We start from the raw sequence: 13,965 nt of genomic DNA, 5'->3' as shown, positions 1-13,965 counted from the left end.
AAAAACATCTATTTCTGCTTTATTGACTATGCCAAAGCCTTTGACTGTGTGGATCACAATAAACTGTGGAAAATTCTGAAAGAGATGGGAATACCAGACCACGTGATCTGTTTCTTGAGAAATTTGTATGCAGGTCAGGAAGCAACAGTTAAAACTGGACATGGAACAACAGACTGGTTCCAAATAGGAAAAGGAGTACGTCAAGGCTGTATATTGTCACCCTGTTTATTTAACTTATATGCAGAGTACATCATGAGAAACACTGGACTGGGAGAAACACAAGGTGGAATCAAGATTGCTTGGAGAAATATCAATAACCTCAGATATGCAGATGATACCACCCTTATGGCAGAAAGTGAAGAGGAACTCAAAAGCCTCTTGATGAAAGTGAAAGAGGAGAGTGAAAAAGTTGGCTTCAAGCTCAACATTCAGAAAACGAAGATCATGGCATCTGGTCCCATCACTTCATGGGAAATAGATGGGGAAACAGTGGAAACAGTGTCAGACTTTATTTTTTGGGGCTCCAAAATCACTGCAGATGGTGACTGCAGCCATGAAATTAAAAGACACTTACTCCTTGGAAGGAAAGTTATGACCAACCTAGATAGCATATTCAAAAGCAGAGACATTATTTTGCCAACAGAGGTTCGTCTAGTCAAGGCTATGTTTTTTCCTGTGGTCATGTATGGACGTGAGAGTTGGACTGTGAAGAAGGCTGAGCACCGAAGAATTGATGCTTTTGAACTGTGGTGTTGGAGAAGACTCTTGAGAGTCCCTTTGACTGCAAGGAGATCCAACCAGTCCATTCTGAAGGAAATCAGCCCTGGGATTTCTTTGGAAGGAATGATGCTAAAGCTGAAACTCCAGTACTTTGGCCACCTCATGCGAAGAGTTGACTCATTGGAAAAGACTCTGATGCTGGGAGGGATTGGAGGCAGAAGGAGAAGGGGACGACAGAGGATGAGATGGATGGATGGCATCACTGACTCGATGGACATGAGTCTGGGTGAACTCTGGGAGTTGGTGATGGACAGGGAGGCCTGGCGTGCTGCGATTCATGGGGTCGCAAAGAGTTGGACACGACTGCGCGACTGAACTGAACTGAATAGAAATTGAATTACTAAGGAGACAGAAGCAGAAGTGGAAGACATAATAAAAATATTACTTAAAAATAAAGAGCAGATAGATTTCAAAGGATATCAAATAGTCATCACAGTATAAAATAAAAGTTCAGTGGATGGATTATATAGCAAATTAGCTATGGTAGAAGAGGGAACTGGAAAACACATCTGAATAAATTTCATGAAATGCAGCACAGAGATATAAAAACAAGGAAAAATAAGATACAAACTCTCTTAAAGGATAAAATGAAATGGTCCAAGAAGGTCCAACATGCATGTAGTAGGGATTCCAGAAGACAAGAAAAACTCAAGACCTAATGGTTGAGAAATGTCCAGAATTAAAGAATAAATCCTCACACTGAAGATGCACACTGAGTCCTAAGAGGCATAAATAAAAAGAAATTCACATAATAGTAAAACTGCAGAACTTTAAAAACAAAAAAACAATCTTAAAAGTACCAGAAAGAAATGAGGAATTACACAGAAGAATGGCGGTTAGCCTGACAACAGACTTCTCCTCAGCCGCAATGGATGCCAGAGGACTAGAGAACCAAACATTCCAGGTGCTTAGGGAGATACCTTTCCATCAAGAATCCCGTGCTCCACTAATGTCACGCCATGTGTTAGTCGCTCAGCCACGTCTGACTCTTTGCGACCCATGGACTGTAGCCCACCAGGCTCCTCTGACCATGAAATTCTCCAGGCAAGAATACTGGAGTGGGTTGCCATTTCCTTCTCCAGGGGATCTTCCCAACCGAGGGACTGAACCCGGGTGTCCTGGGCTGCAGGCAGATTCTTTACTGCCTGAGCCACTAAGCTGTCTCCACACTCCACTGAACTGAAGTGAAATAAAAAGCTGGGGTGCAAGCGGTGGGCTCGGTCTGTGGTGAGAAGATAGCGTTCATATCAGGAGTAGAACTGAGGGCCTTCAAAGCAATCGTGGTGGAGGGCAGAGTGGACAGATGGGCCAGTCTGGCCTCGTGGAGAATGGCTTACTTTTGATGGACACATGAGACAGGAAAGTGGTGAAAGGCAAGGTCAGAAACTATTCCAGAAAAGAACATGATAAAGCGGCAAGAGAAGTCCAGCAAGACAGTTCTGTATGTGGTTTTCACGAGTCGTGGGGGTGAGGTCAAAAGCCACTAAGGGCCCCTTTTGCCCTGGAGCCACACTGGCTTCAGAGTGCAGCCACATCTTCCCTACATCTCCACCTCACCTGCTCTTTGTGCTCCACTCCATCGCTACCTGTTTTTTCCTGACCCCTCACCGATGCAAACTCTCTACTCCGTGAACTCCCTATGAAATATCTTGCGAGCTATGTCGATTCAGTCATGTCCAATTCCTTGCAACCCCCCAGGCTCCTCTATCCATAGGGTTCTCCAGGCAAGGATACTGGAGTCGGTTACCATGTTCTCTTCCAGAGGATCTTCCCAATGCAGAGATCCAACCTGCATCTCTTATGTCTCCTGCATTTGCCGGCGGGTTCCTTACCGCTAGTGCCATGTGGGAAGCTCATGAACTATTTTAGATGATTTTTTTTTAATATTTATGGCTGTGCTATAAATAAATATTAAAAAAAAAAACTTCAAGGAGATCCAACCAGTCAATCCTAAAGGAAATCAGCCCTGAATATTCATTGGAAGGACTGATGTTGAAGCTGAAACTCCAATACTTTGACCACCAGATGCGAAGAACTGACTCATTGGAAAAGACCCTGATGCTGGGTCTGAAGGTAGAAGGAGAAGGGGACGACAGAGGATGAGATGGCTGGATGGCATCACTGACTCAATGGACATGAGTTTGAGTAAGCTCTGGGAGTTGGTGATGGACAAGGAAGCCTGGTGTGCTGCCGTTCATGGGGTCACAAAGAGTTGGACATGACTGAGCGACTGAACTGAACTGAACAGATGGCTGTGCTGAGTCTTTGATGCTGCGTGGGCTTTTCTCTGGTTGCAGGGAGTAGAGACTACACTCTAGTTGTGGTCCACAGGCTTCTCATTGCGGTGGCTTCTCTTGTGAAACACGGGCTCTAGGGCACGCAGGCTTCAGTAGTTGTGGTTCCTGGGCTCTAAAGCACAGGCTCAACAGTTGTGGCGCGCAGGCTTAGTTGCTCTAAGGCATGTGGGATCTTCCTGGACAAGGCATGTGGGATCTTCCTGGATCTTTCTAGACATAGAACCTATGTCTTCTGCCTTTGCAGGCTGATTCTTTACCACTGAGCCGTGGAAGCCCTATCTTAGATGATTTTTGTCTGGACTTCTGTGTTCTTTCCCTATGAGACACCCACCCCAGGATCAGTATAGACTCACCTGTGCTTCGCACACAAGTCTTCCATGGTTCCCTTTCCCTGGTGGGTGGCCAGGAAGTGTGCCCCGCTCACTCATTAGAAGCGGTACACAGGCTCAGCCACACCACAGCTGCCCTTAGACAGAGCAAGGCTTCAATAGAGCTAGAGGACTCGAATGCCTACAACTACCCCCAGGACCACTCTGAGAAGCTCCCATCTCAACTCCTGTGACTCAAGGGGTCAAGGGGTCCTGTAAGTCAGCCTGAAGCACAGAGAGAAATGGATAAAACCATCTACTACAGTGGAGTCATGCTCTCATCACTTCCTGTCATCCCTGGCCTGTCCTCTAGGAAGTTATGGAGGAAAATTTCTAGTACTCCACGTAGGAATCCTCAGAGGCAGGAATTCACCCACTGTGAAGCTGGCACAGCTCCCCTGACCGAAGACACAGGGCTTAGAACAGATGGCCACGCCCATTTGCCCTGGGTGGTCAGGTCATCTGTATTGGGTGGTGGGGTGATGGCCTACATCTTGGCACCACCGGAACTGTTAACTGGACAGTTAACCTGGAACCGTCCTCTAAAGACTTCCAACCTGTTCCTGCCACAAGGCCTTTGCACTCCCTGTTCCTCTGCCCAGCACACCCTTCCCCCTTAGAGTCATTTTGTTGGCTCCTCCTTGTCATACAAGTCTCAGCTCAAGTGTCACCTCCCAGGGAGGAGATCACCTCTGACCCCCTCAGCTAAAACCCCATGGCCACTCTCATCACCCTCATCTCTCTGATGGGTATCCTTCATGGCCTTTATCAAAAGCTGAAATTACGTCATTTTCTTATTTGTTTACTGGTTGATCATTGCCTCTTCACAGAATGTCAGCTCTCCAAAGGCAGGGTTGAACACACCTTGCTCACCGCTGAGTTCCCAGTGCCTGGTGCAACACAGAGCACACGGCAGGTTCTCAACAGATGCTGAGCAGGAGTGACTTCGAAACCCAGAGGGCACCGGAGGTGGTCAATGCCAGCCCCGGACTGCAAGCCTCAGGCCACCCTGATGACTCCCTACCCAACAGGGCTCACTCAGCCTCATCCTCCCAGCTGCTCCCTGGCCCTGGCCTTGGAGGCTGGACCCCACAATGGAGCCCTGGACCTAAACCGTCCCAAGTTCACATCCTGGTACTGCCAGTAGTCAGCTGTGGGACCCTGAACATGTGTCTAGGCCTTGGCTTCCTCATCTGTGACATGAGTCTGCCCAGCAGGGATCCTGGGAAGATGAACTGGAATAAGAGACTTCAACATGGTTAGGTTCCTAATGGGTGCCCCGGCAGAGTGGGCCTTTGAGCCTCGGGGGAGTCCAGCTGAATGGCCGGCAGCGTTTCCCAGAGGCTGGGCGCAGGGTTCCCAGCAGCTGACTGGGCGGCTGACTAAGGCCCTTCCTTCCCGGGAGCAGCCGCCCCCACATCCAGGAAGAATGGCAGGCGGGCACTCGCCTGGCACTGGAGACCGCTTCCTATTTTCATCCTATCCTATGAACATGCCTCCTGCCAGAGCGGGCCGGACTGCCATCCTCCACAAGGACCAGAGCCTGGCGCTGGGCAACAGTGGCCTGCTGCAGACCCAGATGAGGGCTGGGGTCCAAGCAGACCCAGTCAGGGGGGTTTCCTGAGAGGAGCCCCTCACCCTCAGCGCTCCCCAGGGCTGCCTCCTCCCCCAGACCCTCTACTCAGCAGGAGGCTGCTGGCAGTAAAGGCTAGTGGGCACTGACTGGAGCAGGCAGTGATCACCCTCAGGGTCAGCGACTGGCCTTCTGTGCCCAAAGAACCACTGTGTGAGCCAGGACTCAGCCCTGGCTACACCTTTTGCTATCTGGTCACTGCCTTTCTGGGCCCCAGCCCAGGAAAGGGTGGCAGTCTGGACGGTTTAGAACCCCACTGCCCACCACAACTGACCTCTGGAAAGAGCCCCACAGGACTAGGGAAAAACTTACTCCTCCTGGAAGCCACGCCACCAGGGCCCCACTGGCCTTCACCGCCCCACCCCCTCCAATCATCCACAAATGGCCCAGGAGAGCCTTGGGCACTTTCCAGCAGAAAATCCGGCTCCAGCGCTGGAATGTCAGGCAGACTCAGTGGGTCAGAGGTGTCAGAGGCCCTGCTCTTCAAGATGGGACCTCTGCTCTGACCAGCTCAGGCTCAGGGACCAAGACTGGCCTGGCTTCAGGGTCTGGGAAAGTTCTCAGGCCCTGGAGCGGGTGGGGGGTCTTGGCCCAGGCCAGGAGTGACACCAGAAGTCACCCCACTCGTTCGGGCACAAGATACGGGGCCCCCTCCTTTTGAACTCCTGCGGAGTTCCAAGCCAGGAGGGCCGCAGGGTCGGGGCCCAGCTGTCCCTGAGTCAACCGTAAAGGGGGGGTGGGTGGAGTCAGAGACCAGGGCCTCTTTTGTGCACACATACACCCTGGGGTGGCAGAAGCCGTCCCAAGGAGGGGGCAGACCCTGCCCTGAGAGTGCAGGAGGTGTGGGGGAGGAGGGGGGACATCCCTCAGCCTCAGGCCTCAGCATCCAGCCACCCACCCCTGAAGGCACAACTCCCCCCACCATTGGGTCCCCGCCCTGCAGGATGTCCCCTCTGAATTCCTCCCCTCAGGCATCCAGCGGAGGACACCCTGCCCTCTCCTGAGCTCTGGCTTCTGCCAAGTGGAGGCTGGGGTGCCTCTGGGCTGGGGGAAGGGCTGTGTGGCCCCAGGGCTCCCGCAGGCTGACATGGCTGACTGTGAGTCGGTGTGCCTGGTGGAGCAGGACACGCGGCCAGTGAGGGTAGAGTCAAAGCCTGCTCAGTGTGTGTCTGTGGGCTGTGTCACTGAGTAGTGTGTGGTGTCCATGGACCATATCAATGTGGCCTGTGTGTCAGTGTATGACGTGTGGTCTGTGTGTGGTGCATGTGTCTGTGATCTGTATCAGTGTGTGATGTGTGATATGGGCATGTGTGGTATCTGCATTAGTGTGTGGTATCGAGGTCTATATGGTGTGTGTCTGTGTGTGATGTGGTATGTGTGATGTGGGGTCTGTGCGTGTAGTTTTTGTGTCTATGAATGGTATGTGTATCTGTGTGTGGTGTGGGGGTCTGTGTGTGATGTGTGAGTGTGATGTGTGTGTCTGTGTGTGATGTGTGTGTCTGTATGTGATGTGTGTCTGTGTGTGGTGTAGGCTTTGTGTATAATGCGGGGTCTGTGAGTGGTGTGTGTCTGTATGTGATGTGTGTCTGTGTGTGGTGTGAGGGTCTGTGTGCGATGTGTGCGTCTGAGTGTGATGTGTGTGTCTGTGTGTGATGTGTGTGTCTGAGTATGATGTGTGTGTCTGTGTGTGATGTGGGGTGGTCTGTGTGTATGGTGTGTGTCTCTGTGTGGTATGTTTGTGGTGTGGGGTCTGTGTATAGTGTGCGGGTCTGTGTATGATATGTGTGTCTATGTGTGGTGTGGGGTTTGTGTATAATATGGGGTCTGTGAGTGGTGTGTGTCTGTATGTGACGTGTGTCTGTGTGTGATGTGAGGGTCTGTGTGTGATGTGTGTGTCTAAGTGTGGTGTGTGTCTGAGTGTGATGTGTGTGTCTGTTTTTGATGTGGGGTGGTCTGTGTGTATGGTGTGTGTCTCTGTGTGGTATGTTTGTGATGTGGGTCTGTGTGTAGTGTGGGGGTCTGTGTATGATATGTGTGTCTGTGTGTGGTGTGGGGTTTGTGTATAATGTGGGGTCTGTGAGTGGTGTGTGTCTGTATGTGATGTGTGTCTGTGTGTGATGTGAGGGTCTGTGTGTGATGTGTGCATCTAAGTGTGGTGTGTGTCTGAGTGTGATGTGTGTGTCTGTTTTTGATGTGGGGTGGTCTGTGTGTATGGTGTGTGTCTCTGTGTGGTATGTTTGTGATGTGGGTCTGTGTGTAGTGTGGGGGTCTGTGTATGATATGTGTGTCTGTGTGTGGTGTGGGGTTTGTGTATAATGTGGGGTCTGTGAGTGGTGTGTGTCTGTATGTGATGTGTGTCTGTGTGTGATGTGAGGGTCTGTGTGTGATGTGTGCATCTAAGTGTGGTGTGTGTCTGAGTGTGATGTGTGTGTCTGTTTTTGATGTGGGGTGGTCTGTGTGTATGGTGTGTGTCTCTGTGTGGTATGTTTGTGGTGTGGGTCTGTGTGTAGTGTGGGGGTCTGTGTATGGTGTGTGTGTCTCTGTGTGGTGGAGGGAGTCTGTGCATAGTGTGCATGTCTCTGTGTGGTGTGGGGATCTGTGTGTGGTATGGGGTCTGTGTGTGGTATGTGTGTCTATATATGGAATGTGTGTCTGCGTGTGGTGTGTGTGTCTGTGTGTGATGTAGGGGTCTGTGTGTGGTGTAGGGATTTGTGTATGGTATGTGTGTCTGTGTGTGGTGTGCATCTGTGTGTGGTGTGTGTCTGTGTGGTGTGGGGATCTGTGTGTGGTGTGTGTCTGTGTGTGGTGTGTGTCTGTGTGTGGTATGTGTCTGTGTGTGATGTTGGTCTGTGTGTGGTGTGGGGATCTGTGTGTGGTGTGTGTCTGTGTGTGGTGTGGGGGTCTGCGGTGTGATGGTGTGTGTGTGGTGTGGAGATCTGTGTGTGGTGTGGGAATCTGTGTGTGGTGTGTGTGTCTGAGTGTGGTGTGGAGGTCTGCAGTGTGATGGTGTGTGTGTGGTGTGGGTCTGTGTGTGGTGTGTGTGTCTGTATATGGTGTGGTGTCTGTGTGTGGTGTGGGGATCTGTGTTTGGTATGGGGGTCTGCGGTGTGATGATGTGTGTGTGGTGTGGGGATCTGTGTGTGGTATGTGTCTGTGTGTGGTGTGGGGGTCTGTGGTGTGATGGTGTGTGTGATGTGGGTCTGTGTGTGGTGTGGGTCAGTGTGTGGTGTGTGTCTCTGTATATGGTGTGGTGTCTGTGTGTGGTGTGTTTCTGTGTGTGGTATGGGGTCTGTGTGTGGTGTGTGTGTCTGTATATGGTGTGGTGTCTGTGTGTGGTGTGGGGATCTGTGTGTGGTATGGGGGTCTGCGGTGTGATGGTGTGTGTGTGGTGTGTGTCTGTGTGTGGTGTAGTGTCCGTGTGTGGTGTGTGTGTCTGTGTGTGGTGTGGGGGTCTGCGGTGTGATGGTGTGTGTGTGGTGTGGAGATCTGTGTGTGGTGTGGGAATCTGTGTGGTGTGCGTGTGTCTAAGTGTGGTGTGGGAGTCTGTGGTGTGAATGTGTGTGTGGTGTAGGTCTGTGTGTGGTGTGGGGATCTGTGTGTGGTGTGGAGGTCTGCAGTGTGATGGTGTGTGATGGTGTGTGTGTGTGTGTGTGTCTGTGTATATGTGTGGGTCCGTGTGTGATGTATGTGTCTGTGTGTGGTGTGGGGGTCTGCCGTGTGATGGTGTGTGTGTTTGTGGTGTGGGGGTCTGTGGTGTGATGGCGTGTGTGTGGTGTGGGTCTGTATGTGGTGTGTGTGTCTGTGTGTGGTATGGGGGTCTGCGGTGTGATGGTGTGTGTGTCTGTGTGTGTGTGTAGGTCTGTGTGTGGTGTGTGTGTCTGTGTGTGGTGTGTGCGCAGTGTGATGGTGTGTGTGTGCTGTGGGTCCGTGTGTGGTGTGGGGGTCTGCGGTGTGATGGTGTGTGGGTCCGTGTGTGGTGTGTGTGTCTGTGTGGAGTGTGCCCATGTCTGAGGGCCTGACCGGCGCTGGGAGTGGCGCGGTGTCTGGTGCAGAGTCTGACTCCACAGGAGCCCGGGAGCCCCAGGAGCGGATGAAGGGCCTGGGTCCCCGTGCGGTTACCTCGCGGGGTGCGGCGCAGGGAGGGCGCCTCAGAGCCCACGGTGCTGGCGCTCTCAGCATCCACCCATCCTCTCCCTCCAGAAGCTGCCCAAAGCCCCGGGGGCCCGGGGAGCCCAGGCTCATTTCCTCTCTCTGCCCAGGCCCGCACGGCCCATGTGCCAACCAGAGAACAGTGGCTCTCGCAGCAGGATCCCCCCTCCCGTGGCCTGGACTCCCTGCCTGGGGTTCGAGTCCAGCTCCGTCCCCTGCGGGCACTGTGCGAGCCGCTTTTCCCTCTGAGGCTCAGCCGCAGCACCCAGGCGGGGTGACCAGGCGCTTGAGCTCCAGGAAAGGCGTGCACGGAGGGGTCACACAGCACGTGTCACACCATTGCTCTTGTCCTCACTCTCTCCTCCGGTCCAGGACACTTTGGCTGGTTGGGGGCAGGCTGTTCCCACCTGACGGGTCCGGGTCCCAAGCAGGGAAGGAACTGGGGGCCAAACGGTGACCCCGGGCATGGCCAACGCAAGTGTGGGTAGTGGGCCTCCCGGATCCCCCACCCCCACCCCACCCACCAACCTCAGGGCTTACTGCCCACGCAGCTACCAGCCTGGGCCAGCACAACCAGTCTTCCATCCCAAGCCTGGCCCATCCCTCCTGGCACTGACAGTGCCCCAGAGAGGCAACCTGGAGTCAGGCCCACTTGAGCCCACTTGCAGGCGTTCCTTCTCTCTGCCTCTTCGACTCCCCAACTCCACGCGCTTCTCGGCTGCATCTCCCACCTTAGAGGGTGGCCCCCGCTCATCCTCCTTCTCCGCTCCTCTCCCTCATATTCTTTCCTCCTCACCCTCCGCTTCTGTTCTTTCTCCCCACTGAGGGGGAGTCTCATTGCTGGAGTTCCTGGCCATCCTTAACCCCTCCCACTACTGCAAACCCAGATGGACCCAGGACAGAGGGCTGCGGGGCTCCACAGCCCTCAGAGTACCCATGTTGGAGGTGGGTCCCCTTTTAGAAGCAGGAGCCCTTGTGGAGATACTCCAGGTGCCAAGAAAGGCAACCAGGTAAGAGTCACATGGTGAGTGACTGGCAGGTTCTGTTGTCCTGGCCAGACCCTCTGGGGGCAGAGTCTGGGGACAGCAGTGTCTGCCTGGGAGCCCAGGACTCCCCAGGGGATAGGGCTCTCAGCGTCCATGGGAGGATTTCAATGGAACAATGGGTTAAATACCCACCCAGGCTGGTGCAGGCTGGGTGAGGGGGACAGGGTGGCCAGGGCAGTGTCCCTCCCGGTTGAGTCAAAGGGGACTGGGCCCGGGTAGCTTGGGAGGGGCCTCTGCTCAGCCTCTACCTCATTCCTAGCTCAGGGCTGAGACACAAATCTGGGACACAGATAGGTCAGGGGGATGGCTGTAGGCAGGGGACATGCTGGATGGGAAAGCCAGGGTCCCTCCATCCCCTAGAGGTTTATGGGCAGGTGCCCCAGCCATGGGGACAATGTGGGCTACAAGTCATCCATAGCTGCCCTTCCTGTTCCAGGCCCCTTCTCAGCCAGGACCATGCTGAGCGTCAGAGGGTTAAAGGGTGGGGGTCTTGAGCCTCAGGTCCCCCACCTGGTGCACGGCAGTTTGCAGGGGGCAGGGTAGGGAGACGCCTTAGAGGCCTCAGATAGGAGACAGGAAGCCCAGAATCCCTTCTCTGATGGCTGGACCTCCAAGGCTTCTGGGCCCCAGAAAGGAGCCTCTGACTCCTTCATCCACAGCCCTTGGCTGCTTGCCTATTGCTCCAGGGCCCAGCCGTCTTCCCCTGCCCAGGGGGGCCCCCTCCCAGAGCCAGCCACCCGCCTGCCCTGAGCCCGCTGCTGACCACAGCCCTGAGTGTGGAGTGAAGGGAAGAGGCTGGGCCGTGGAGACTGAGGGCCTCCCACTCCCGCCCCTCACACCCAGGGTTGGAGCCAGGGGTCACCCCCTCATCCACCCCAGAGACCAGGGCAAGGATTGGTGGAAAGGCTGAGAGGTTCAGGGGTCACAGTGCATCGCTGGGTCGGAGGTCAAAGATTTGCTGACAACAGCCTTGGAGGTATTGATCCAGTGGGGGAGGTGACAGAACTCTGTGCCCTGCCAAGAGCTGTGGGCACGGGCTGGTGGTCAGCAAGCTGGATGCAGCAGAGCCCACCCCAGAACAGGCTCCTGGGGACGAAGGGCAGGGGGCTACACAGCCCCTCTCATGGCGCCAAGTCCCTTGACAGGCAGGGGAGCAGGGGTCATATCACAAGGGATCTCGGTTATCATGCCTGAGCTGATGGTCCAACATGCCTGGGCCTGTCGCCAGGGGGACAGCAGGGACCTGGCGGCTATGTGATTCAGCACCCAGAGCTCTCACAGGTATGAGGCGACAGGCCTGGGCGATCTGGGAACTGAGGAGTCAAAAAACCCGACATCATCTTCAAGAGAACAGCAGGCCAAGGGCCGGGCTGGCTTCCTGGGGGAGGGTACACAGCTGCAGTGACCCTCAAAGGCTTCCCCCAGTCTTACCTGCTCACCCCAGAGCCAGCTTCTAGAGGATGCAGGCATCATTCCAGCTCCCTCGCACCCCAGAAAGATGTAGTGAATCCTTCTCCCCACTCCCATCCCCAACTTGTGCCCAGAGCCCACCCGGAGATGGCCAGACAGTCTGACTGCCCCTTACTCATCTCGCACACACCCACCCACCCAGCCTTGGCCCAGAAGGAGGGAGCCCCCATGACCGAGAGGGTGAAGGGACATCTCGCCCAAATGAACTCACCCCAAACAGACTGGACCCAAAGGTGTTTCCTTTTCTTTTGGATTATATGAATGTGTACATATCTTTGTATGGAGGGGATTTTATTTATTTACTTACTTACTTAGCTATTTATTTATTTTGGCCGCACCATGTGGGATGTGGGATCTTAGTTCCCCAACCAGGAATCAAATCCATGCCCCCTGCAGTGGGAGCACGGAGTCTTAACCACTGGACCACCAGGACATCCCCCCAAAGGTGTTTCTGCATCTATCCTTGAGGGTGCCTGGGGAGAGAAAGGAGGGGAGTATGCGTGCCTGCCTGTGTGTGTGCCTGTGTGTGTGCGCGTGTGTATCTGCATGTGCGTACATCCATGTGCTTGTAGCTATGTGTGCATGTGTTTTTCCTGTGTGTGTGTATGTGCACGGGGCATGTGTGTGAACATGCCGTTGTGTGCATGTGTGAAGTGTGTGATCATGTGCACTTGGGTGCATTGTGTGTGTGTGTGTGTGTGCATGTACTCACATGTGTTTGGCCCAGGCCCGAGGCTGGGCTGGCCCCCTTCCAGGCACTGCCTGGAGAGACACTCCAGCTGTCCCTTGGAATGGCTTGATCAGAGCTTAGCCAGAAACCCTTACGAGTCCCTGTGGCCCTGGCTCTGGCAGCTGGCCCAGAGCTGAGGGCTTCTGATCAGCCCTGGCCAAGCTGGCAGCATGGCCAGAGGGCAGCTCTGTCCACTGGGAAGCCATGTGGTGGCCCCTGACTCAGAGCACGCCTAGGTTCGAGGTCACTGGCACGGAGACAGGAAGAGACACGTGGCCCCCTGGGGTCTGGAGCTCCTTGATGCAAATGGGGCCCCCTAGCAGTGGCCCCTGCTGGGAACATCAGGTATTGCAGACTGACTCTACAAGCCCTCGTCAGGCAAAGGGCCCCCTTCGCTGCAACAGATCCCTCTCTGCAAGGAGCAGTGGGTTGATACACATGGTTTTCAAACTGTGCTCTAAGGAAGCCTGGGGTTCCTCAGGTCTCTCCAGGGGCTCCCAAAAGTCAATGCTCCCAGCTTCTCACCTTCCTTCTCAAAAGAGCATTGCTTTTAAGTATTGAGCTTTTGAAGCTATTTCTCCCAAAATACTTTAAATCTCCAGGCTGATTTTGACCTTTCAGTTCTGGGAGTCTATTTATGAGTGTGTCTCAGTCAGATCTGCGTTTAGAACAATTCATTGGGCTTTAACCCCATCATCTTCTGCCCGGTATACAATGTCACTTTAGATTGGGTTCTGACTTAAATATCTCTTGGAAAGCGGAAGAAGCAATAAAGAGAGGGGAGTTCATTTCAGAGCTGGGCAGTTTTGGGGGTCCCCTGGGGCCCAACCCTTTGGCAAGGGCCGAGTTCATGCCCTCCAACAAAAGGGTATGTACGTGAGGGGCTCCGAGGGACGGGCTGCCTCACCGCTCTGGCCTTGACACGGGGAGACCCTGATAACAGGGCATCTCCACCCAACAGCTACCGGCTCCTCCCACCACTCCAGAGGGGCAGAACAGTAACTGCTGGTCTCCCGCTGCCACATGGCTTCTGGCATCCTCCCGCATGTCCCCAGCTCCTGTACGTCGTAACACATGGGGCACACCACGTCGCCTGCATTCCACACCTTGCTGTGTTTGCCTGAAGCCATAAAATGTGATTTGCTAGATATAAAACATGGTTCACAGGGAGGTAAAGCAGGGCCAGAGGTGTGGTGGGTGGCGGTTAGCCACCCTAGCCCCAGCCTGGCCCACCACTTCTAGCTTAGACTGGCCCCAGAAGCTCCCCATGGGGGCCACTTCCCTATAATTTCCTAGGGGGTGTGGCCACAACAGACCAATCAGAGCACGACAAGGTCTAGGGACAACTGGGGCAGATACACCTTGTTCAGGTCTTTGGCTTTGTTCCAGGGGGATGGGCGCTAAGGCCCAGGATTGGTCCTGCCATGGCAAGACCAGGTTGGGATGGGTGGGGGACAGCCTTGACCCACTCATCCCTGTGCATTCACTCATT

At 54.2% G+C, this 13,965-nt stretch overlaps 1 protein-coding gene across 1 annotated transcript in view; it reads left to right on the top strand.

The window, feature by feature from the left end:
- CEBPA (CCAAT/enhancer binding protein (C/EBP), alpha) overlaps positions 1 to 4,592 on the top strand; it is a 46,767-nt gene extending 42,175 nt beyond the window's left edge. Inside the window, 1 exon segment of the mRNA XM_010849281.1 lies at positions 4,502 to 4,592. Within this exon segment, the coding sequence (XP_010847583.1) occupies positions 4,502 to 4,592 (91 nt within the window).
- The last annotated feature ends 9,373 nt before the right edge of the window (positions 4,593 to 13,965 follow it).

This window comes from Bison bison, unplaced genomic scaffold (genome assembly GCF_000754665.1).
Source record: "Bison bison bison isolate TAMUID 2011002044 unplaced genomic scaffold, Bison_UMD1.0 scf7180017864280, whole genome shotgun sequence".
Taxonomy (NCBI): Eukaryota; Metazoa; Chordata; class Mammalia; order Artiodactyla; family Bovidae; genus Bison; species Bison bison.
This window is presented reverse-complemented; position numbering and strand designations above follow the sequence as displayed.